We start from the raw sequence: 24024 nt of genomic DNA on the forward strand, positions 1-24024 counted from the left end.
TCTAAGTGTTGAATTAAGGTAAAATCTGAGCAGCTGAGCCCCTTTAGAGCTGCTGGGGTCCGGAGTGCTGCTGTATGGCTCTCTCTCAAGCCTCATCCCTTTGAACAGCCTCATTCTTGATGGCGTGATTTCCATATTCTCTGCCTTGATCTGCATGTCCTGCCTGCTAAGTGCGAGTGATGGTTTATGAAGCTAGTAACAAAGACAGCTGATCAAACAAGGAAAAGAGCTATCAACAACTAGTTTGCTGGATTAGTAACTGTGCTTCAAGAAGGACAGCCTGTTCCCCATACAGGGGTTGTTTTTGCCTAGATGGTGCACGTATGGTGTATGTATGTACCTGGAAACAATATCCTGAGTACTATTGCTATGGCTTGCAAACATGGGAAAGTCTTGCTTGGTTTTCATTTAGAAAGAGCAGCACTATAGAAGCTTGACTTTCCAGTTTCTAACCAGAAAAAAAAAAAAGAGTGCTCTTTTTAATCTGCTCCTCCAGTGTGCATTGCACATCATTTTCCTTTTCAGTGCCCATGGAGTTATCATGCAGAAATCTCATGATATGAAGAGCTGTGGGTCAGCTCTGCACATATAGAAGTTAGCAAGAGCAGCTGAAGTTTAATCAACATGTTATCCTGATGCAGCAGACTTTCAGATCTTGCCATGGAAGGCTCTGAACTAGAGGATCAGTTTTCCGGCCTCTTGTGCTCCTGGGGTAGCGCGCATTCTGTGCAGTAGTGTACAGAGTGGGGACTTGGCCAAGTCTGGTCTATTATGATTTAAATTTCTTTATCAGTTAGTGTTGTTTAATAGCAGCAGTGAGTAGCAAGGCATTGAGTCAGCCGGGCTGCGGGGCTTAAGCTGCACTCTCCTCCCCGTGTGTTGGGACTCTGTGCCCGGGCTGCAGTTTGCTCATCAGTCATCCCATGGACTGTAGCCCACATGGTACGGAGGAGAACAGACAGAACCACAGGACGTGGCACTCAGTGTGCTGTGCTTGGTGTGGCCTGCTCCCCAGATGCAGCCTAACGCTTTGCCTCCTTCCTTTGCCACGTGACCCAGTAGGCCAGATGGGGCCCCTTTCCCTTGTCCCAACATAACCCTCTGCCTGACACATGAGATGTTATTGTTCATCTGAATTTTTGCAGTCAGAGCTCGAAATGTTGATATTCTAATCTTGGTAACATCTTTATGCTGACTTAGAGTGAAGACTGAAGCTCCATAGCTACATGTTGCTTTCTGCAAGAGCTTTTATATACGTTCCAGAACGAATTTGGTCTGGTATGGCTAAAACATGCCTAGAAGTGTGACACTGACCAGCATCCAAAACAACCTTCATAGATAGACATTCACTGTATTTTAGGCTTCAGTCCTTATGTGCAAGCAAGGAAATGGGGAGAAGGAGACAGTACCATAGGCTTCCAGACCCCGTTCAGTGCTGCAAAAACTGTCAAGCAGTTGGGTTCTTTTTCTCATTTGTCTGAATTAAACCTGGCAATATAACAGAGATATCTCCCTCTAAGCTTATTTCTCATGTAATATTAATCCGTGCGTGTGTCTGTGCAGGATTTAGAGCATTCCATCAGTTCATACCAACACATAGCTTTGCTGTTGGGAGCTGTGGGGGTGAGAGGAGTGGAAGGAAAGGACTTGAAATAGGGGAAGTGATAGCAGGCAAACATCCATTCTTCCTTTAGGGAAGCAAAGTATCTAACCCAGCATTTTTAAAACGAGTATAGCAAATGAATGTGGCTGGGGCTGTTGGTATGAGGCTCTCTGCTCTTAAATCCCATTTCAGATTTCAGACTATTTACCTTTTCTTTCCCCTTTTTGCCCACCCTTTGTTGTCTTTTTTTTTTTCCGTATGAAATCACTTGCAGATTTTGAAGCTCCTCAGGGAAGGAACCTGTCATTTTTCTTTGTCTACAGAATGCTGTGAATATCTGCAGTTTGTTATAAATAACATCTCAGAATCCTCAGGGGGGTAAACATGAGGGCTTTAGAAGGTATGGAATGCAGCGATTGCCATCTGTGCATGTTCTCATGTGCATAGGTGTACATGAACATAAGCACATATGCCCACAGCTTGCACTGATAGTGGCATATTTAGCTTCTGCACTTGAAATGTGTTAGATTAGTGATCTGTATAGCAAAATGTGGAAATACGTTGTTGTTTTTTTTCCCTTTTAATTGGTGGATTCTCTGGGATCTTCTTCATCTTCTGACCCACATGTTGCAGTTCCTCAGGTCCTGAGTTCTTCTCTTCCTTTCTCCATCCTCCCTTGGCTGGCCAGCATCGTCAGCTGGAGGAGTATTTAGCAATCACAGGAGCTGCTTGCTTTAGCCTGGGCACTGCTTGTTATCTCCTGCCCAGGGAGGGACGCCGTGAGCTGCGGCCAGATCTGTGAGACCAGCAGAATAAGCACTGAGTGAGTTCAGTTGCTGCAGCAAGGAGGGGGAGGGACAGCTTATTTTTAACTGGAAGCTACACGAGTGAGGCTGAAGTAGCTCTCTGCTGGATTTGCTATCAGCAAGTGTACGTGTGAGTGAATGAGCATGTGCACAGATAAGTGCAGCACATCTATACCAATGGAGTACAGAATTGGATGCATGCAGGGTGGTTGCAAGTCAAATTAAAGAAGTGTGTGCTTGCCTCTTTGTCTGCTGGTTTGAACTCTTGTTTTGTAACAAGCAATTCCTGATCATGCTTTTCTATCTACTTCTTTCTATTCTGTGCCCTGCTTCTCTTTTAGGTTGCTTGCCTCCCAGTCCTTGCTCTGTTCCTAACTCCGATTTCCCTTTCTCTCTTCCATCCCCAATCTTCCCACCCCTCCCTCTCCTAGGAGCCTGACCCTTCTCTCTTCTTGCCCCTCCTTCCCACCGATCCCTCCCCCTGCTCTGGATGCTGTGGGATTTTTTCTCATGCTCACTGGCAGATGTGACAGCTTTTGGAACTGTATCATCTAGGAACAGCTATATCTGGAGTTGAAAAATCTAACGTGGTTTCCCAGGCAGCAGGAATGGATCGCTGAGAGAATTTCAATCTCCGACTGCTTTTGTCTCGTGGTAGTGACTTTTATTATTTCTGTTTGTGACATTTCTTCAATTGTCAGCAATGAATGAAGGACTGAAGTCTAGGAGGTTATTATAATATCGGTGTCACAGTGTTTGTGTTGTTATATTAAAGGGATGCTGTCTGCGTTTAAATTCAGGTTTGTCTTGATTTACAAAATCTTTTATGCTTAACAAATTTGTATTAATTTCTTGCTAAATTAGAAAAGGCCTGTTTTGTGTTTTCTGTTTCAACATTCTGTAGCTGGATATTGGAAGTAAAAACAGCTTTTGCATGAAAGCCACGAAGTGAGAGGAGACTGCTTAAATACAGACCTTCTCAATGAGATGCAAAACCTACACAGATTATTCGAAATCCAGTGGGTTGCAATCACTATTTTTAACAATGTATGAATTTCAGTGGTGCAGTGTACCTTTAAACCACCTGTCTGATATGGCAGTGTCTTTATGATCAAAGATTGATGGAGACTACATAAAGCAAATGTCATTGGATGCACGGTGTTGTATTGTATTTGGACTTGATGCTTTCATGTGGAGGAACTAAGTGCTTTCCAGGTGTTGATTGGCAGGTACAGTCATGTAAATTCACAAATGCACATTGTTTATACTTAGGCAAAGCGATATGTTGGCATTGAGCTGCTGTTCTGCTTAGGGCTGAGATGTCACCCAGGCTGTAAATCTGAGCCTTTTCAGCCTTGCAGTTTAGCTGTAATCATTCATCTTCTGGTTCAAAAACAATTGATACTGCAAGGGCTAATGGCTGCGGTGTGTTTAAAACCACGTTTTACAGGACCCCTGGCCATGTGAAACCATTAAAAAGCAAACTTAAAAGACAGTGTGTGTTATGCCCTGAGTATCTTCTCATAATAGAGATGGGATGAAGAATGAAGCTGCAAGATTAGGAGCAGTAGAAGGAAAGACACAGTTTAAAGCAGTAACATTGCTGTAATGCCCCTACTCTGGTGGTTCAAGTAGCTGCCACGACTGATGTGTGATCAGCAATTCAGAACTTCAGCAGTGGATACAGTACTCCAGATACACTACTTAGTTGCTACGCAGCACCTAGGGGCATTAGAGGCAGATCACTGAGTTTGAGTAATTGCAGTACACCTGGAGCACAGGCCTCTCTTCCCTCAGGCTCTCCATGAAGAAGTACTTGGGTTTCCACTGGAACGCATTCTGAGCCAAGCAGGAGCTCCCACCCTCTTTTGTACTTTTACTGTAATAGTTATGGATTGCAATGGGCATTGTCAGTGTGCAAAGGCTGTGTTTCACCAAGGATGGATTGCATGGCTGGGGATGAAGATGGTGCAAAAACCCATCTATGACATGTAAACACTTCCCCTTGTAGGGGCTGGTGGGTCATGACAAACATGTCATGGACTAAAGTTACATTATGTGTTTCCATATTAAATGCTAGTAGTTTACCACCTACCATAGTTTATATTGAATAAATGAATGGCTAGGGGAAATGTTATGGGTACAAGATTATTAACTGAGAGTTGTGGGAAACAATCAGAAGAGCTGCCTTCTTTTCAATGATTTTGGCTATTTTTCAACTATTTCTCTGTCCTTTTATTTCCAGAAGTTCAGAAGCAGCATATATGGGTCCATTTCTTAGAGTGATACAGCAGTATAGCAGTTTGCTAGGACATTTTCTACAAATCAACAAGTGTAATCACGTCAGCTCCATGGTTGTGCAAGTGCTTGTTACTGGAGAATGATTTTAATGCAATATAATTAGCTAATATAATTGATATGTGATGTTAGCGATTGGGCAGATAGCGTCCTGGATAGTGGATAGTGATAGGACAAGGGGGAATGGTCTTAAACTGAGACAGGGGAGGTTTAGATATTAGGAGGAAGTTTTTCACACAGAGGGTGGTGATGCACTGGAACAGGTTGCCCAGGGAGGCTGTGGATGCCCCATCCCTGGGAGTTGAAACTACGTGATCATTGTGGTCCTTTTCAACCCTTGTATGATTCTGTGATCCAGACGTGCAGGAGCACTGATGGCACTGCTTTCTCTCATTCAGACATCATGTTCCGCAAAAAGAAGAAGAAACGCCCTGAGATCTCAGCTCCGCAGAACTTTGAGCATCGTGTCCACACTTCGTTTGACCCAAAAGAGGGCAAATTTGTGGGCCTGCCACCTCAATGGCAGAATATTCTAGACACGCTGAGGCGCCCCAAGCCAGTTGTGGACCCTTCAAGGATCACCCGGATGCAGCTCCAGCCTATGAAGGTAAGAGAAGGGGACTTCTCTTTCCAGTTCCCTGGGCCAGCAGTGTGGGAATGTTGAGGGATATGTATTCAAGTAGGAGTAAGGATGGGGTCCATAAGGAATTCACTGGATGGGAAGTAGTCTGTGCTTTGGTAACACTATTTTTGCTTTATAGTAACTTCATCAGAAATAAGGACGTCCTTAGCTGCAGTAGTGTCACTGTTCAAATAACCAGCTTGTCATTCTCGTGGGTGGGCAAATTTGGCTGGCGATTAAGTTGACAGGGAAGCCTGAGTGGGAGAGAGCAGGGTAGCACTAGCTTGCAGTTCATGAATGTCTGAATGAATGAGGAAGAACAGGGAGTAGGGCTGTACTTGGGTTTAGGCTAATAGGGTTTGTAAAGCAGCCATTTGAATGGAAAGTGAGACATAGTAAACAGGTGAATTTCCTTTAGTAAGGAGAAAAAGGTACTGATCCTTGCAGATGGGTGAATTCAGACGGTTTTCTTGCTTGGATGATCATTAATAATGGTCATCAGAAAACTGTGCTCCTAAGTCTTCAGGGATCTGGTATGTGAAGAGAGGTAGATTCATACTGACCTCTGGGAAAGGGCAATGATAGGTGGTGACAGAACGGCTGCATTTGAAGTCTTGCTAGCCTGTGGGAACTTATGGTTCTCTGTTTAAAAAAAAAACAAACCAACAAAAACTCAGTCCTATGATGGCCTAAAAACTGAAAGGTAAGTTAAAAAAAAGGAGATAGTACTACTTGGATTTCAGGAGGAACTTAAAAGGAAAAAGCTGTCTACCTGTTGAACATCCTTAGCCTTTTGTGCACAGCTGCCTAACATCTGAGGACTATATGGGACTATATTTTAGCATAATGCAGGTACTAATGCAAAGCCTGCAATTTAAATGGCGTATCGTTTGAACAGAATGCTGATTTATAGGGGGAAAAATCTGCTCGGGAAGAGTAGGCAAAATAAAAAGGGAGGAGGTATTGCCCTTTGTTTTGCGGTGTCCTGAATCTGCGTTGAGGTAAACGTAGTAGGTGATAGAACCAGAGAAAATATACAATAGGAGCCCAACTTGGTTAGAGCTCTAATGAGCTTAAACTGCGGGATGATTGCTCAGATGGGTGGAAACTAGGTCAAGTTAGAAAGGGCAAATAAAAAAGAAATTTATGGAGGGAAAAAACTGGAAGGCCGAGGCACAAAGAGAGATGTTATTCTCAGAGAACATAAAGGGCACTCAGGAAACATCATAAGCACAATGAGGAGGAGGATGAAGGAAAGAATTTGTTCATTGCTCATTTTGGAAGGAAGTTAATAACAGAGGACACGGAGAGTTTTTTAATGTTTAATGATTTTTCTTCAGTCTTAATTGAAAAGGTTAACTGTGATTAGCTCGCTAGCACAACACGAGCACAAAGGGGGTAAGAGCTCAGGCTAGAATAAGAGAGAAACATACGAGACTTTTTAAATAAGTTGGATGTTTTCTAGTCAGCTGGGTCTAACAAAATTCAAGGAATTACAGATCAGGCAGAATAATTTCAATTCCCAGAAAGAAACTGGAACAAATAAGCAAGTCATCTATTTGCAATCATTTCCCATAGATAACAGGGTGAGAGCTGGCAGCCAGCAAGGATTTGTCAAAACCAAGACACTCATGTTGAGCAATGGAGTTTCCTTCAGTCATGAAGTAGAAGACTTTGGGTCAGAGGGAGATGATAGATCTCTCCTATTCCTTGCCTTAGGCTCCTGACATTGTTATCTATGGCATTCCCAGAGCAAACTGGGCAAATTCTTAGTAAGTATTAGGAAAAGTATACTCAAAGAACAGATCGAGGCATCACTGTCAAAATAGAAATGTTGTCTCAAGTGTGATACTGGTCAGTTCTTTCACCTATCACACATCTGTGGATAGCAAAAGCAGGAAGGTGTTGCAAAACTTTGAGAACCCAGCAGTATTTAAAAACTAGAGAAGTATCTTCAACTGTGTTTGTTTGTTTGTTTGTTTGTCTTCTCCCCCATTAAGTCCAAATGCAAACGCTGAGACTCTGGAACAGGTTGCCCAGCAAGATTGTTTATGCCCTCTCTGCAGAAGCATTCAAGGCCAGGATGGATGGGGCTGTGAGCAACCTGTCTAGAGGGAGGTGTCCCTGCCTATAGCAGGGGGTTGGAACCTGGTGATCTTAAAGGTCCCTTCCAACCCAAACCATTCTATGATTCCCTTAGATTGTATCCCAAAGGTGATGGCTTCTATTAAATTCATTCCAACAAATTCCTGCTCTATGATACCAGTCAAAAATGAGATTATGTATAAGTACTGAGCACTCAGGCATAAGATCCTGAATTCAACTTTTCATAGTTTTTCCTCCTCACATGCACTGTGAGTAGCTTGGAAAAAGTCAATTTTCTTTTGAAAAATATCACATCTAAATCTTGGTTAGAAAGGCGTGATCTTGGTGGGAGCATTCCATGCAGATCTGGCTCAAGTTTGGATGCATACTCATTAATTCAATGCAGCCTTTAAGCAAGACATTAGAACACAGTTAACTCCCATCTTCACTGCCCACTGGGGAGATAGAACTGACTTAATGCAGTGCAACAGGAGTGACTTGAGTCTAATTGAAAGAAGTTTTAACTAGGTGAGGATGGTGTAACAGGAGCAGAATTTCCTGCTACAGGTGATGTTGTGCATGCAACATCATGAGTTGGGTTATCCTTTCTTCACCTTGTTTGACAAAGTCTTTCTCCTCTGCCTTTCGTTCCCAGACACTGAATGAACCAGATGCTCATTTTGTTCACTGTGGTGGCATTCTGCTGAGATTACTGGAGTTGCTGTTTTGCACCAGCTAAATATTAGGCTTGGTGTAATTAATTCAGCATCTTTAGAAAATCCCCAGAGTTCAGTTAGCAAACAGGAGATTGCCATTACTCCAGGGAAGGATTTTCCTCAGGCAGAGGTTCATGAAAGTGTAGGAGGCATTTTGTGCTGTGAATTTCTGTGAAGAAATGAAACGTTTTGGTTTCCAGCCCTAAAAAAGCTTCTGTAAGCTTTTCAGTTTTAGAATAAACAAGGTAGAGTGCTATATAATATACTGACAGCTTCAACTGTCCTACTTCTACAGTGCTGTGGCTTGTTTGGATGGATGCCTTATTCTTTATCCTTTGCTTACAAGGCAAGTTGTGAGCTGTTGTGACCCTTCGTTCGTCACTTTTAATTATAATAGCTTGGCAAAACAGAGCAGGAATATAGTTTGGGAACAGTGTGGTCTTCACTGGTCAAGATTAAAATGAATTAGCAAAAATGGAGAACCAGACTAAGGGATGCTGATTACAACACTGCTGAGAATGCAACAGGGGAGAGATGGGCCTTAGACTGGACTAGCAAGGTGGTTTTTGGCAGATGGAGATTGCAGTGTGCTGTAACTTCTTCAGGAGCACAATTCCAGCAGAAGGGAGCTAGAACTGCTGGCGACATCCCAGTGTGGCTCTGATGTTTTAGCCATTAGGTGGCAAGAGCAGCAGCAGGAGCCACTGTTCTGAAAGCAGTGCTACTTCTGTTAAAGAAGTCTGCTTTGGCTACACAGACAAAACATAACCCTTGTCAAACAATCTGAACCTCAAATTTTACAGCTCTAACATTTTCACCTTTTCCCTGTGTGTTTTGCAGACAGTCGTGAGGGGCAGCACTGTGGAAGTGGAAGGCTACATCTCTGGGATACTCAACGACATCCAGAAGCTTTCTGCCATCAGTTCCAACACTCTGAGGGGAAGGAGCCCCACCAGCAGGAGGAGAGCTCAGTCCCTTGGGCTCCTGGGAGAAGACAGACCCCCAGATATGTATCTTCAGAGCCCCGAGGGAGAGTGGGCAGACAAATACGGAAACTACCTCAATTGCAATGGTGGGACCAAGGTGACACGAAGGCAGACTATGTGGCCAGATTACAAACCCAGGATGGATGGACAGTCTCACCCTAATGGTATGGTCATGAAAGCACAGTCCCTTGGGCCTTCGGAGTTCCAGGACGCTGACAGTAGCTGTCTCCAGCGTGCTTCTTGTCTGCAGCACATGCCAGCTCTGCCAGGGGACAGTGACAAAATGGGCAAAAGGAGCTTGGAAGAGTGCTGGCCTCAACCTTGTCTGGTACGACAGGCAAACTCTAGGCCCTCAGGAGAAGGCAGCCCCAGCTCCAAATCGAGGGAGAACAGCTTGAAAAGGAGGCTGTTACGCAGCGTGTTCCCCTCCTCCAGCAGCTCAAACAAGTCAGGCCCTTCCCTGCATATAAAGGTACCATTATTCAGTATTTTTCATTGAGCTCACACTTTGTCTTTACACTTCCAGAGGTTCCTTTCACAGCTGAGCAAATTTGATTGCAAACAATGCACAACCAGCCATTACTGTTGTGGTTAATGCTGGAATCAAAATAGCCCTGGCTAGAGGAAACACACAATCCTGAGCTCTGCAGCATACACCGCTAGGCACAGCTCAAAATGGCAGCCAGATCTGCACAGGAAAGCCTTGTTAGCATATCTGTGCTCTTGCAGGTAGATAGGCTGAGAAGGAGATAGTGGGCTTACTAATCGTTGTCCTGCTGTTATAAAAGCATAACTTAAATGCAATTGTACTAACACAAATGCAACTTTTGCCATTTGGGAAATGGCCATCGTTTACATTAGGTATGTATTGTTTGCCTGTGCAGAATAGGACTGCTTCAGGAGTTTGCTGGTTGTAGCTGTGTCTGCCAGCTTGCCTAGAACAGGAATGCTTGCATCCATCCTGTTCGACCGACTGTGCTGTCAGACAGGAAATCTGAGTGCGGGCACCAGGGAAGGTGGAGCATTCCTTGCTTTGCCCTGGGAGAACTGGGAGAACACTGACATAGCACAGTGTCCAGAGACTGGAGCTGTGTGCACAGGGCTGTCACATTCCCGGGGCAGGAAACAATACTGATGTGTGGTTAGCCAAACATGTGCGAGCTTGCATGCGAGTTGTGCCCTTTTGCATGCTGTAGGTTATATAAAACCCCTTTTTTTCCCTCCGTTTCGAGACAAAACAAGAGTTGGGAAATAGATATTCTGTTGCCATGAGCGTGTCTGCACAGGACTGCAGGGGTGGAGCTGGGAAATGAAGAGGAAGTAACTTCTGACAGTTGGTGTTTGTGCATTGCAGCACTGCAGTGCCAGCATGGAATCACACGGCCGTGGTCTGGGACTCTGGTTATGCAGATACTGCCATTCTCACAAATCCTTGATTAAATACCAAGCTGCATAGAAATTAAAGTCTAGACAATTGTTTTATGGAAGAAAATGAATGTTCTTTTTTTTAAAAAAAGTTCTCTGTTGCTTACGTTCAGTTCCCATGCCCTTGCTATTAAGTTTGTTAGCAATTTGTCTGAACTGCAAGAGCAAGAAAGGCAGCTGCTTTGAAGTTCTTATTTGTGCTGTAATACACGTGGTTGCTTTGCTCCTTCTGAAGTGCTGCCTTGTCAGATCCACCATTGCTGTAAATGCACCAAAGGAAGAGTGATATATTTTATATCTAGCCTGCTGGATGCTGTTAAGTTTTAATTGCTCAGCATTTCCAGGGTGAGTTGTGAGCGCTCCAAGATTTCTCCTGCTTGGGGGATCTGTGTGGTGCTAGCATGGGAATGCATATCCCGAAGCTACATCACTGCAGGCTGTGATCTTAGCAGATCTCACAAACCAGCAGGCTTGGAGCATGAGCGGGAGGTCTCCAAAAGAGCCTTGAGTGCTCCAGGAAAGGGCACTGCTGATCCAAAGTCATTGAAGGCTGTGGTGAGCGGGGGATAGGGTGAGGTGCAGGTGGCCCTGTAGGGATGGCAGCCTGCAGCTGCTTTTCTTCATGATGCTGTTCCCAAAACAGCTTTAACTCTGTGTCTGATCGACAGCAGCGCTCTGCATGTACCAGCAGAATGTGCGGGGAGAGTTTTCAGTAGGCAGAGTGTAATTACCCGAAGGGAATTAGGCCAAGACTTCAAAGTGATTTACAGCTTTGGTGTGAATCTTCTTTCCTTTTATATATAGGAAGATCAGAGGCACAGAGGGATAAATGATTTTCAAATGCTCTGCAACTCAGGTTGCCCCTGAGTTTTGGTGGCGAGGCTGGAATGCTTTTTAACAAGGGCCGTTTTTACTGTGGGTTTTGTTGTGTGTGTGTTTTGTTGTTACTGATATCTCAGGAGCCTCTCTGCCTCATTTGAATCATAGGATCATAGAATGGCCTGGGTTGAAAAGGACCACAATGATCATTTAGTCTCAACCCCCCTGCTATATGCAGGGTCGCCAACCACCAGACCAGGCTGCCCAGAGCCACATCCAGCCCGGCCTTGAATGCCTGCAGGAATGGGGCATCCACAACCTCTCTGGGCAATTTTGGAGCTCCTTAAAGCGTAACACCCACTCTGCAACTTAATTCTTGAACATGGATGATGTGTGGCTTCTTCCAGTCACGCAGCTGGAGACAAGAACCCGGAGATCTTAACTTGGGTCTGCTACATAATATGTTAGCTGATGCATACCTCTCCAAATTAACCTAATCAGCACTTCTCCTTTCTTCTGCTTCCATTTTTCCCAAAGCCTACTGCTTTCTTCAGGCCCCAGCAGTGGGGCTCACCGCGCAGCCCCGCGGCCAAAGCCCAGTCCCTCCCATCAGATCAGCCCACGTCCGATTTCCCCAGGCTCATTTCGGAAGCTGGTACCCCCCAGAAGTCACTGACAGCGGAGAAGGCGATAGCAGTGCCCCAAGGCAGGCCATCACCAGCTGGATCTCCCCGAAACCGGCAGACTCAGACGAGTTCCAGCAACCTGCACCTTCCCCAGGACTCCTCTGGGAAAGCGCAGCCAGCGAGCGAGGACCCCGTGGTTGTGACTCACGAGCAGTTCAAAGCTGCCCTTAGGATGGTGGTGGACCAAGGAGATCCGCGGACGTTGCTGGAGAATTACATAAAGATCGGTGAAGGGTCCACAGGTATCGTCTGTATTGCTCGAGAGAAGCACTCAGGGCGGCAGGTGGCGGTGAAAATGATGGATCTGAGGAAGCAGCAGCGCCGGGAGCTCCTTTTCAATGAGGTGAGTTTTTATAATAAGAGAGGGGCTTATGCTGCCCACCATAAGCCATGCTAGCAGGAGGGGTGGGAAGAGCAAGAGGCATCTTTTTAACAGAATTATGCTAGAAGCAAGGAAAAGAATGGCTGGGAGAGGGAGGCAACTGCATTTGAGTGACTGTGCGTATTGACTTTGTGGGTAGGGTTAGTGGTGCTTGGTGATCAGCTGTTCCCTCTGTGGTGTTCCTTCCAGGTGGTGATAATGAGGGACTACCAACATGTCAACGTAGTCGAGATGTACAAGAGCTACCTGGTGGGAGAGGAGCTCTGGGTACTGATGGAGTTCCTGCAGGGGGGGGCCCTCACTGACATTGTGTCTCAGATCAGGTGAGAAGCAATACCCAAAACATCAACGCCTTTGTCTTCACCTCACAGGCGACAGCAGATCAGAGACTTCTGGGAGGAGTAGTTTCCCTCAGAGCTCTTGTGATGCTTTGCGATTATCACTGTCATCCTTTGGGAGCGTGCAATGGTACTTCGGGTGGAGAAAGGAACTCACTGCACTTCTGATCCCCTTGGATCTCCATTGTTCATTTGTTTGATGACCTTCCCTGTAAAGCACAGTACTCTTAAAAAGTCTTGTTTATTCTCTCCATTGCATCCTGGCCAGGAAGCCCATTGAATAGCTATTAAAAAGCACGCAAATTATTTGCAGTGGTACAACCTTAGTGAGGTTGAAGTGGTGGTTAACTCCTCCAGAAAGGTGCGGCAGAGCCTTGAGATCTGGACTCCTTCCCAAATGTCGCTGCCTAAAGATAGCAACTCCTGGACACTTTCCTAAATTTGTTTTGGTATCCACACCACTTCATATTCATTAATCTCCAAAACATTTCTGTAGGGCAAAGGAGTTATTCTTGAATGACCTCTCTAGAGTCCCACTCACAAGGAGTTCTGGTGATGTCTGTCCAACCCTGGAGCACCTCTCACAACTGTAAACTAGCGCAGGGAGCTCCAAAGAAAACACTGACCAAGAACCTCTATAGAAAAAGCTTTCCTTTTTTGAAAATTCAGAATCTTATTTGAATCATAGAATGGCTTGGGTTGGAAAGGACCCAAAGGATCATCAAGTTCCAACTCCCCCGCCACAGGCAGGGCCACCAACCTCCAGAATTGGATTGCAGTTCAGTAGTATTGCTAAAACTAATTGTTCAGAGGCACATCTCAGGGATGGAGAGCCAGGGTTTCTCTTCAGTATCTGCTCCCAGACAGGAAACAGAATGTTTAGTCCCAAAGAATGCTGAGTTACTGCATTGCAGAGCCAGTGAAGCTCCTGTAGCTTGCAGCTGATGTTAGTAGAGCCAATAGAGCTACAGATTAAAAAAATAGTGATAATTCTGGAAAGGCTTATGAAAGGTTTATGTAGTGAGACTGAATTCCATTGCGGGATGTCAGCCTAGATGTTATTTCACAAAGCCTTCCTTTGAACCCTTTAATGAATACTTGTTTTTCCACACAGTGGAAACAGGATCTTTTATAACCATAACGTTTATCCAAAGTAAACTTCAAGCCTTTATCAGTTTTTCACAGGGAGGAAAACACCCTCATTTACCTCATTAAATACTTGCTGAAGGTGATAACTGATTTGCATCTCCAGGAGTCAGCTAATCCCCTCATAATCTCTCTTACACCATGCAATCACTTGACTGAAACCAAATTCCATACATTACATACTGAACGTATACCTCCTTATCTTCGAGAACCACAGAGTTCAGATGTATCAGCTTTTCTTAGAGCTCATGCACTGAGAATCGAAAGTACTCAGAATATTTCAGTGGTGATTTACAATTCTTAAGTCAGTCTACATGTGCAGAAAATGCTGGCTTTAGCTCCTAATACAACAGATAATTTTCATTTCTACTCTTTTTCTTACACTTGGTCATGAGGGTTCTTGTGTTGGTATTCCAGGTTGCTAAAGAGGAGGTTCTTGGTCTTTGTATACAGTGTGCTAACAGAAATTACTGAAATTCAAATTTAGTCTCTTCTCCTGTTTGTAATCTGTACTACCTTTAGCTTTAGCTAAGCATAAGACTATCCAGATATCTAGCTGCATGAAACTGCACTGAGCATTGACAGTGACAGTGACTTAGTAGTATCCACAGAAGGGTACAATTCCATTAAAAAATTATGTCCTTAATTTCAGGCTAAACGAAGAGCAAATTGCAACAGTGTGTGAATCAGTGCTGCAGGCTCTTTCCTACCTTCACTCTCAGGGGGTCATTCACCGAGACATTAAGAGCGACTCTATTCTTCTGACACTGGATGGAAGGGTAGGTCTCCTTGGCCAAAATGTTTCCTGGATTCCGTTGCAGCCTTAGTCTGCTTCTTTATTTCCTTTCTGTTCAGTCTCTACATGTCATTTTCCTACTGCTTTTTGTCTTCTTTACCTTTTGTGCTTTCCTCTGTAGAATGGTAGACTGGTTTGGGTTGGAAGGGACCTTCAAGGTCATTTAGTTCCATGTAGTTAAAACTTGGTTGCTTTTCTCTTTGCGCAGGTCAAGCTGTCAGATTTTGGTTTCTGTGCTCAGATCAGTAAAGATGTACCTAAAAGAAAGTCCCTGGTAGGTACTCCCTACTGGATGGCTCCAGAAGTTATTGCAAGGGTACCATACACTACTGAGGTAAGGGGCAATTTCCCTGATGTCAGAAGAGGTAGGAAATGGTATTCTGAGGTGTCACAGCACTAGGGTCTCTAGGAAAAGCAGCTAGGTTCTCTTTGGAATAGAAACCTAACAGGTGACTGCAGATCTGAATGTGATGTATCAACATGACCTGAAGCAATTCCGCTTCCTGGAACAAGGCGTAAACTTACCTTGTCTTTATACCTGAAGATTGGCATGTGCCTGTGTACACTACAGTGTGGACAGATGTTAGCAGGGAGTAGTCTGTGATGATATGTGGATCAGCAAATGAATCGGTGCCATGAAGGGTGGGGAGGAGAGCAGGGAAGGCACAAATGGGAGCTCAGAAATGATGGGCAGGTGGCAGCAGCTGGATTTGTATTGTTCAGCAACTGTCCAGGTGTAGCACAAGCGGTTGCTTGCAGACCTTTGGATGTTGCAATCACAGTGTGGATCAGTGGAAAGCTGTCTTTGTTAAACTGCAGTGAGGGATCCAAGAGCATCAAGGAGATTGATGTTTTACTATCCCAGTAACGCTTGTCATAGGTGGAGTGGGTGTTGTAACCTTTGTGAAAGCAACAAAGCGAGAACCTGTTGCTTTGAGCTGTGTGCATAGACATGTCATTGTCCCCACAGGTAGACATCTGGTCTCTGGGGATCATGGTGATAGAGATGGTGGATGGAGAACCCCCCTATTTCAGTGATTCTCCAGTCCAGGCAATGAAGAGACTCCGTGACAGCCCTCCTCCCAAACTGAAAAACTTCCACAGGGTGAGCATATTGGCAAAACTTGTAAACCTGATCATTATCATGGGGAAACACACATACCAGCTGTTCCCTGTAAAGCTGGCTGTGAAAGCGGCCATGCTAGAACATGTTTCTTGGGGATCTTCTTTGGCTCTGGTTCCTCCATGGACGCAAGCTGCTGCTGACAGCTAGTGGCTGTTTTGGGAAACAGTCCCAATAATCTAAGGTTGCTTGGGCATAAACCTGATGGTGCAAATCAAAGCTGCTTCAGGTGGAGCCAGTATTTAGTATCTTGCTCATCTTCTAAAAGCAAACAGGAGACTCACTGCTCTTGAGAGTTTCCAGCTCAGCAGCTTTCAGGAATGCAAAGGCTACATTACGGTCAAAGCAAGAAAGCACAGTACAGACAGCAGCTCATGAAGGATGCTGCAGGTGCTTTGAAGATCAGCTCATCTTCGTGGTTTCTTATGAAAAACTATCAGTGACATAAGAAATATAGTGATTACTTTTTAGTCCTCACTTAGAACAGTCCTCATTTCATTTCAGTCCAAGCTTCTGAGATCAAAAAGCTTCTGCAGCATTCTGAGCTCTCCGGCCTTTCCAATTAATCAGAATATCTTCAGCTGCTAAACCTGAATTATTTAACAGAGCAGACTTCTGAGCTAACAGCATACACTCAAACATCAACAGCTGCTGTCTTTCCTATTTGCCTTTGCAACTCTAATTAAAATGTCAGGGTTGCATTCAGGACCCGCATAGGCAGCGTAAAACCATTTGTGGTCTGCATCACTTGGTAGGATGACCCCATTGCAGGCTGTGAAAGCCAGAGCCCTTCACGAGGTGAGCTGTGCTCACTGCTGTCCGGGGAAGCAAACTCCATCCTCCTCTCTTCCTGCTCTCCGAAATGGGGCCCAGCACCTGCTGTGAATTCAGCCCTCCATTCTGATTACCCGTAATGGTTCACTGAGGTCAGTTACTGTGGTATGGGGTGCAACAAGCTAAACAGACACCCCTTGGAATGGTCTCTGCTGCTTTTCTAAAGTGTAGGCAGGTTTACTGACAGGATGATAAAGGCTGGGTCCTGGTGCTCAGCTGTGTTGTGCCTTTTCCCTCTGGCCATCACAGTGGTTCTTCAAAGCACTTGTGAAACAAGCTGTAGCTCACTGTGAAAAGTATTTTGTGATCTACTGCTGAGCTAACCAGAGCTAGGAAAATGCCCCCGGTCTAAAATGGATGTGATTAGTGGCATTAAAATAAATAAATATATACCAAGTTCATTTTTTATTCAGTTTTAATGACACAGAGGATTACTATCAGCAAGAGATGAGCAGAGTCTTTTAGCAGCTCTTGAGCCTGGCTACTCAACTGGCTTCAATGTGCATATTTTAAAGGACAGAGGAAATTTAGTTTATCATAGAAATAGAATCATTAAGGCTGTAAAGGACCTCTCGGGTCATCTAGTCCAACTCTCCACCCATCCCCACCATGTTCACATGGTACGCTGCTCCGCAGTTTCTTAATCTTCTCAAGCATCAAGTTTCCAGGTTTTCAAAACCTACTTGGGAGTCCGGTTTAAATACTTCTCCCACACTTCTATGGCCAGTAAAAGAAGGAATTGGCCAACTCTTCACACCCAAGTTGATGTGCCTCAGGGAGCAGGAAGAGATGAAATTCAGAAAGGAGCAAATAACAAAATGGAAAACAAAATTAGCTTCAGTTTAAGGACATGGCATGCATTCATCTTAGAAACTAAAGTTAGAAAGTTGAATTAAGCAATGCTACCTTGGTAGCCTGTTGTCAAATGTTGCCTCTGCTTCATGGGCTTGAATTGGTTGGTTGCTTTTTCACAGACTTCTCCAGTTCTGAGAGACTTCTTGGAAAGGATGTTGACGCGGGAGCCGCTAGAAAGAGCAACAGCACAGGAACTTCTGGATCATCCCTTTCTGCTCCAGACAGGGCTCCCAGAGTGCCTGGTCCCCCTTATCCAGCAATACAGAAAGCGTACCTCTACCTGCTGACTTCACGGAAGGGAAAATGCTGGGAAAAGGTAACACGTAACAGACAATCAGGAGACCAGGCAGTCTTGTCCTGTGAATGGTGCTCAGAACTAGTCAGTGGTCTTCTCACAGGATGGGTCCTTGTGTTCTCTGCCTTTGTGACTTCTCTTTTGCTAAAGACAATCAATGCATACTCGATAAGACCGTGTTTTTCTCAAGAGCAAAGCAGGTGCTGGATGACTTCTGGATCACTTCTTCCAAAGAATGGCATTTGTATGTGGATCTGAGGTTGTGTATCTGAATGCTTGCAAGTTCCTGCAAACCTCGGCTGCTGACTACTGAACTGAAACAAAATTTCCCAACTAGAAATGTGACCTTCGCTTTGTCAGACATACACTGGAGTACTGAGCTCACTTAAATGTACATTGTGGGGCACAGATGCCTTTCAAGTCTCCAACAATGCACAATGACTTCACAATTTTTTTTCTCCACAGACGATTTTAATTTTCAGTTAAATGTGGACCTAGAATGCTGTACATATTTTCCCAGGGAGCAGATGTGATATGTACATATTTGTTTTCCAATGGCTCTCTTGCATCAACATACTTCTCTTTGGCTGAGAAATATGTATGGTTTAGTGGTCAGTCTTGAATCCATTTCATTCCCTTAAACTTTTGGAGGGGAGACTGTTGGAGGGGTAACGCTTTGGGAATGCTCTGGGAGACAGAATGAGAAAGTTTCAGCTGTCCTGCCTATATCCCAGGAGAGATTTTTATGTGCACAGCAAGGCTATTTGTTCAGCCTCCCTCTCCCTTGCTTGCTACTGCAGAACATGGGAAGAAGGGAAACTTTTGATGTATGTTTTGTAATTGGTATGTCCTTCCCCTTTCAGCCCCTTGGTGATATGTTCAGAAGGGTTCTGGTTGTTTAAGCAACTCTCACAGTTATTTTAAAATAGATTTAGGTATTTTGTATGATGCAGTTTCTGATCAGTGAGATAGTCGAGGTAATTTGGCTCTAGGTCAGGATGTCACATTGTACAGTGGTGGTGCATATTGTTGTGAGGTCTCAAGAATGTGTCTTATGTATGAAAGTGGGATCCCGTTTTCAAACTCAGATACAAATTTATTGAAAATTAAGTTATTCTTGGGACTGTTGTGCTGTCTCAGATACTCTTCACTGCATTTTCTTCAGAAGATGTTGATAATGTCTATCCTCTGCTGTTTACTCCAATGATAGATCCTGCTTCAGAATTGAAGCCACAGTTGATTACTTGAAGTAATTTGGGATGGAATTCATCTGCACTGTTGTCAGTCACCTAAATGGTGGGCACCCAGACTGCGAAGCACATCGGTTGCCTCTGTAGACCGTGGTGAGAGGAGCACCTCCAGAAGGTGATTCAGCTCCAGTACTTTGGATACCTTGAGAGAGATGAGATTGCTGCCTCTCAATACCACTCTACCTGTGGCCAGTAGAGTGATCGTAGTGGTCTGCACTGACTGGATGTCTGAGTTTGGGGTTGATAAAGCTAATTGAAATGAATTTACTTAGCTCTTCCTGAGCTGCACTGGAAAGCTTTTGATGTAAAATGTTTCTGTATTCCAGATATTCTGCTTTTTTTTTTTTTTTTTTTTTTTTTTTTTTTTTTTTAATGCAAAAGAGCAGGACTTTAAGAAGATTTATAATTTGAAACAAGTGATCCTGCTCACCTGTAGTTGTGAATCCTTTGCACTTGTGTTTTAAATTAAAGTAGGCCTTGATTTATTCATATGCCTGTTGCATTGATGAGATGCTTTAAAATGTGTCTATAGTCCAGAGTTGTAAGGGAAGAAGAACATGCACCTCAAAGTCTGGCGTAACTTACTTATCTATTCTGTGGCTGTGTGGCTTTTAAAACAGGTAAAGACTGTAGCAGATGGCCTGGGTTCTGAAACATGCATTTATTGGAGTGAAAAATGACAGGGTTAGGCTTTAATGCCATTTCTCCTTCAGCTGAACACAGTGAAGGAAAGACACACAATGGAATACAAATCCTAAGACAGACCTGTGATTTCTATGAAGATCGAAGCTGTCTCCAGGGCCTTCCCAGTTTCCTCCCAAGAGCAGCACAGCCAGCCAGGAGAACTCTGATAAGCAAAGCAAGTTTTAGATTTGCATTGCAGTGATGTTCTGTAGCCAGCTTTCTCATGTGTTAATCGATATCTAAGTATATTACAAAATGCAGCCTCTGCTCAAAACAGCTCATAGCCTACTCAGTGGGTAATTTATGCTTCAAGATGTTGGTTTTGTGTTTTTTTTTCTTCCAGAAGATCTTCTCCTATCGGCTTCCAACAAGGTTACATATGTATCTCAGGGTTGTCTGTTGTTTTGTGTCATCTTTCCCCCAAATGTTGCTTTATCTTTTCCTTTCTGCCAGCCATGCAGACATGGTGCCTTTCCTTGCTGTCTTGGCCCTGGCAATTGGCGTGCATAGGCCTTTGAAGCTGGCAGGTGAAATGGAGAAGAACAATTTGCTAAATCAAACTGGGAGCCTGCGTCTGCTGTCATCTCCCAGTTGCACTTATGTATATATAATGCTGCCTGTCCTCATCAAACAGGGCTCTGTGCTCACAGCTGCAGCTGCTTAGTATCTCATTCATTTCAGAATGGGAGGAATCTTCCTCTAGGGGCCCCTGTCTTTTAACTACTGATTACACAAGGGCTCTGGATGAGCTGAGGCTCCCAACTTTTAAAGTTGCTCAGTGTGCTGAGAGGAATCCCATGCTTCTTCTCCATGTAGCCCAGAGAAATTGTTGTGCTGTGCCTCAGGCCCTTGTCTGTAAAGTGGGAATAATGGGAAGCAGTCAATCTGGACTATGTGCGAAAGTGAGCCAACAAGTATCCTGTGGTAAGGGAAATCACAGGGAGGGCTACACAGCTATATGGAGAAATCTTACAAGATGCCTGAGTTCTGAAGGAAGAACCACCTATTTTTCATGCACTTCTGCATAGTTCGCCTGATAAAGCTGTGCTAGTGCTTTAATAGCAGAAGAGTTGCACAACTGAGACTGATGTGGTATGAGGGTACGAGTCATCGTGGTGAGCTTTCTTCCTCGGGGTATTAATAACACGAGTCCAATCTGCTGAACTTTCTTATGTCTGCATCGCAGTCTAGCTGAGCTGTGATTTTTTTGTTTTCAATGTCCACACCCTTACAGCTTCCCAAAGAGCACTTCGGCGTTATTTCAGCCTTCGCTTCCTCTAACCAATTTGTTGTCCAAAGGCTGTCGAGAATGATGTTCTGCTTGGGTGTGATGGCATATTTGGAACTGAAGAAGCTGAATTTGAGATCTCTGCATACTTTTACAGTCTGTGTGTATGTTGGGTAACATGTGGGACTTGAACCCAAATCCACTAATCTCGATATAGGAAGTAAAGAAGGTGATCGTTTTTCTTTTTTTTTGGTAAGAAATGCAGTGTTTTATTATTTTAGAAAATAAATACATCAGCAATGTACAATACACTATTCCAGTACTAAGTTAACACCACAGGGAGGTATGGTCTCTTCTTGCACGTCAGACCAGGTTTGAAACATCTCATCTCATACCCACTTGAGCTGGTTTTTATAGCAGCACTTCACGATGCATTCCCCAGTGCAGTTTCGAGGTGTAACAGCTCCCATGCGACAACCACTGCATGCTGTAGGTTCACCACAATTGAGCTCACTTTTCCAGAAAAGACAGAAACCTGAAGAACAAGTCAAGGGGTGGGGAAGACTAATAGGTGATACTGCAGCAGCACATTCTAGGGAGGGGAGAGAAACTCTTGCTGCAGTCAGGAACACCTGGTCTGAATTTAAGGGCAAAGGCTTCACTAAAAAGAACAGCTTTCCAGGCTGTATTCTCACATTTATCTGCCACAGCTGGGTTTAAAGATACTCCACCCTCTGCAGCTGTGGTGGCATGGCTGCCCAAACAGGTGCATTTAAGCTGTAGCTTAGGCTGTAGCTGCTAGTGTTAAGACACACAGGATTTGATAGGAGGAAGGCCAGCATGTTTCTGTTCTGTACTGAAGTATTGCTATTGCTTTTTTAGGATCCATAAGCAAGGTCTGTCTTACATGGTGCTAGGAGAAGAGTTGGGCCATATGTTTCCAGTTCCTTCTGGATGAATGAGAACTCACTATGCCAAAGCCATTCAGTGCACAAAGTCATAACACAGGTGAGAAAAAGTATGTGTGGAGATAGGGGACTGTGATGTAAGTTCTGCATACACAAAATAAGGCTTTGTTGTCTTAGAAAGTGGAAGTGTAAAGATGTCTAAGATGAATGTGCCCTTTTTTTTCTGTTGCAAGACAAAGCCAAGATTTTGGGAACCTGGCCCTCCATGCATGTTCTGCTGGAAGGTTTTGTGTGAGTGAAGACAGACAGCAGCAGGTATCTGCTAGGGCTAAAAGAGGCTGAGAACCATTTGTCTTTCAAGTCATGCAGCTGGGCAGTTTTCCTGTGGAACAAGGCTTATTTGTTATGTCACCAAAGGGGGGAAATTGTTTTTAGTAGGAGGTGGCTGTAATTCATGGAGAAATGGGAAGTGACCGAGGCTTTGGAGGAAAGTGTGAGCACTACACCTTCAAACAGAAGTAGTGTGTTGTTTTACACTCCAGTACCCAAAGAACATGGAAATTTGAGGAGTTGGGCTTTCCCAGATTGTCCTCATCACTGTTGAGCCCACTGTTGTCATTCATTAACAGGGATGGCAGCAGAGTAAAGGAAGCTTCAGAGATCTGCTGTTCTTTCTGCTACCAAATAGATGCACTGTGTTTTCTGTGCTCAGCTTTCTGTGTGAGATACTCTTACTGGCAATATAGCTGTCTGGCACTTTATTTGAGCAACATAATTATTTTCAACCAGCTTAGAGATTTTGGTAAAGATTGCTGTACTATATAGCATGTAGCTAAGTTAGCTTCATGGGCAAAAGTTGCAGTGATGTTCTGTAAATACCTAATTATGGTAGTAGAGAATCTGCAAGTGTGTTTGTGATAGCAGGAACCCATGCTAAGACTCTTAGGCTCTTCATAGCGTGCCTTGTCATTGTCCAATGAGCCTGCTGAGGACTGGAAGGGTCTTAGGAGATACTAGATCCAGATCTAAGAACTTGCCTGAAAGCATACCAAAGTGGTAAAGTCAAAATTGGGAGTGAGAATCAGCCCCTGGGGTAAGAGGAGATTGAAAAGAAAGAAGAAAATTGCTGGCAGTGAACATTTCCACAGAAAGAAATGCTGTGTCATATTTTAAAGCAGTGCACTGAAAACTATCCTCATCTTATTATGGGGGAAGAAAAAAAGAACTATAAAGCCCATACTGGGTGTGCAAGGAAGTGGCATGCTAAGAAACAAAAAGATAGGAGATTCAAACTGACCTCCCCTCCTACAAAGGGGCTGTAGTAGGTAGTTACCTGTTAGAAGGTACTGCTGCCAGGTGGAATGGTACTTTAGGGAGCAACAGTTTCTCCTCTGGCACTTTTACCCGCATGCAGTTTAGGGGCTTTTTTCCAGGCTGGCTCTCAGCTGGTTGGAGCACTGTCAGTGGACTGTTGGAGAATTATCTTTGGTTTAGATGGATCTAGTTCTGAGATTGCTATGATGTGAACAGGTGCATTATGGGTAATGAGGGATCTTGCTTTGAAAACTGACAACTGAACCCAGGCCAAAATATTAATGTGGTTGCTGTTGTCAGTGTCAACAACCAGCTTGTCTTCAGCCCCACTGCTGAAACACACCTTATAGTGCTAAGGAGAGTGAAGTGCTCGCTGAAGGTGAGCTCCTCAGACTGTTTCGGACTACAAAGTAGTAGAAATCCTGAAGGATTTCAGGACTTAGGAGTTTCCAGCACGGAAAGAGTAGTTTGTCAAGCTGGTCTTTAACTTCATTACATATGTCCATAAACATGCCTGCAGTGGAAAAGCAAGGGAAGCATTGCTCACAGTATGCTTTCCTCAATATTGATGTCTGTTTCAGCTCCTGGAGGCTCAGCTGTAGTTGCTGTCAGTCTTGGCACCTCTGCCCCTGGGACCTTCTCTTCCAGTTGCTTTGTAGAGCCTTGTTCTTCCACGGGAATGCTCAGAACTGCTTCCTCCTGAATCTTTGGCCCATCAGGAAAGATTTCTTTCATATAGTTCTTCACTGTCTCCTGCACCTCCACAGTCAGTGCTTTCAATTTTTCCTCGTATTCTGCCAATGCCTCCTGCTGGAGCTGCGAACA

The 24024-nt window shown here is 44.3% G+C and overlaps 2 protein-coding genes across 4 annotated transcripts in view; one reads left to right on the top strand and one right to left on the bottom strand.

The window, feature by feature from the left end:
* The first annotated feature begins 5110 nt into the window (after positions 1-5110).
* PAK6 (p21 (RAC1) activated kinase 6) lies at positions 5111-17807 on the top strand. 2 transcript variants are annotated; one of them, XM_042882107.1, is made up of 8 exons: positions 5111-5314; positions 8971-9588; positions 11898-12389; positions 12618-12751; positions 14565-14691; positions 14917-15042; positions 15679-15813; positions 17640-17807. In XM_042882107.1, exons 1-8 carry the CDS (start codon positions 5111-5113, stop codon positions 17805-17807), a joined length of 2004 nt encoding a protein of 667 aa, XP_042738041.1. The 2 variants fall into 2 exon arrangements, with proteins under 2 accessions (XP_042738041.1, XP_042738042.1); XM_042882108.1 differs by lacking the exon at positions 15679-15813.
* Positions 17808-21234: 3427 nt separating this feature from the next.
* Positions 21235-24024, bottom strand: part of PLCB2 (phospholipase C beta 2) — a 39570-nt gene continuing 36780 nt past the window's right edge. The window contains exons 32-33 of one of the 2 annotated variants that reach the window (XR_006180978.1): positions 23219-24015; positions 21235-21512 (exon numbers count right to left, since the gene is read on the bottom strand). Coding sequence is in view for 1 of the 2 variants with exons in the window: in XM_042881928.1 (XP_042737862.1) it covers positions 23743-24015 (273 nt within the window). In the remaining variant the exon portion in view is untranslated. Of the gene's footprint in view, positions 24016-24024 lie in introns of both variants that reach the window. The other variant, XM_042881928.1, reaches the window with a different exon arrangement.

This window comes from Lagopus leucura, unplaced genomic scaffold, assembly GCF_019238085.1.
Source record: "Lagopus leucura isolate 7727_CA_CO unplaced genomic scaffold, USGS_WTPT01 Super-Scaffold_100033, whole genome shotgun sequence".
Taxonomy (NCBI): Eukaryota; Metazoa; Chordata; class Aves; order Galliformes; family Phasianidae; genus Lagopus; species Lagopus leucura.

Excerpts from the sequence above, each read along its gene's own strand:
- PAK6 (XM_042882107.1), top strand. The coding sequence starts at position 5,111 with ATGTTCCGCAAAAAGAAGAAGAAACGCCCTGAGATCTCAGCTCCGCAG. Across the intron at positions 9,589-11,897 it reads GCCCTTCCCTGCATATAAAG|CCTACTGCTTTCTTCAGGCC; the intron begins GTACCATTATTC and ends TTTTTCCCAAAG. Across the intron at positions 15,043-15,678 it reads GGGTACCATACACTACTGAG|GTAGACATCTGGTCTCTGGG; the intron begins GTAAGGGGCAAT and ends TTGTCCCCACAG.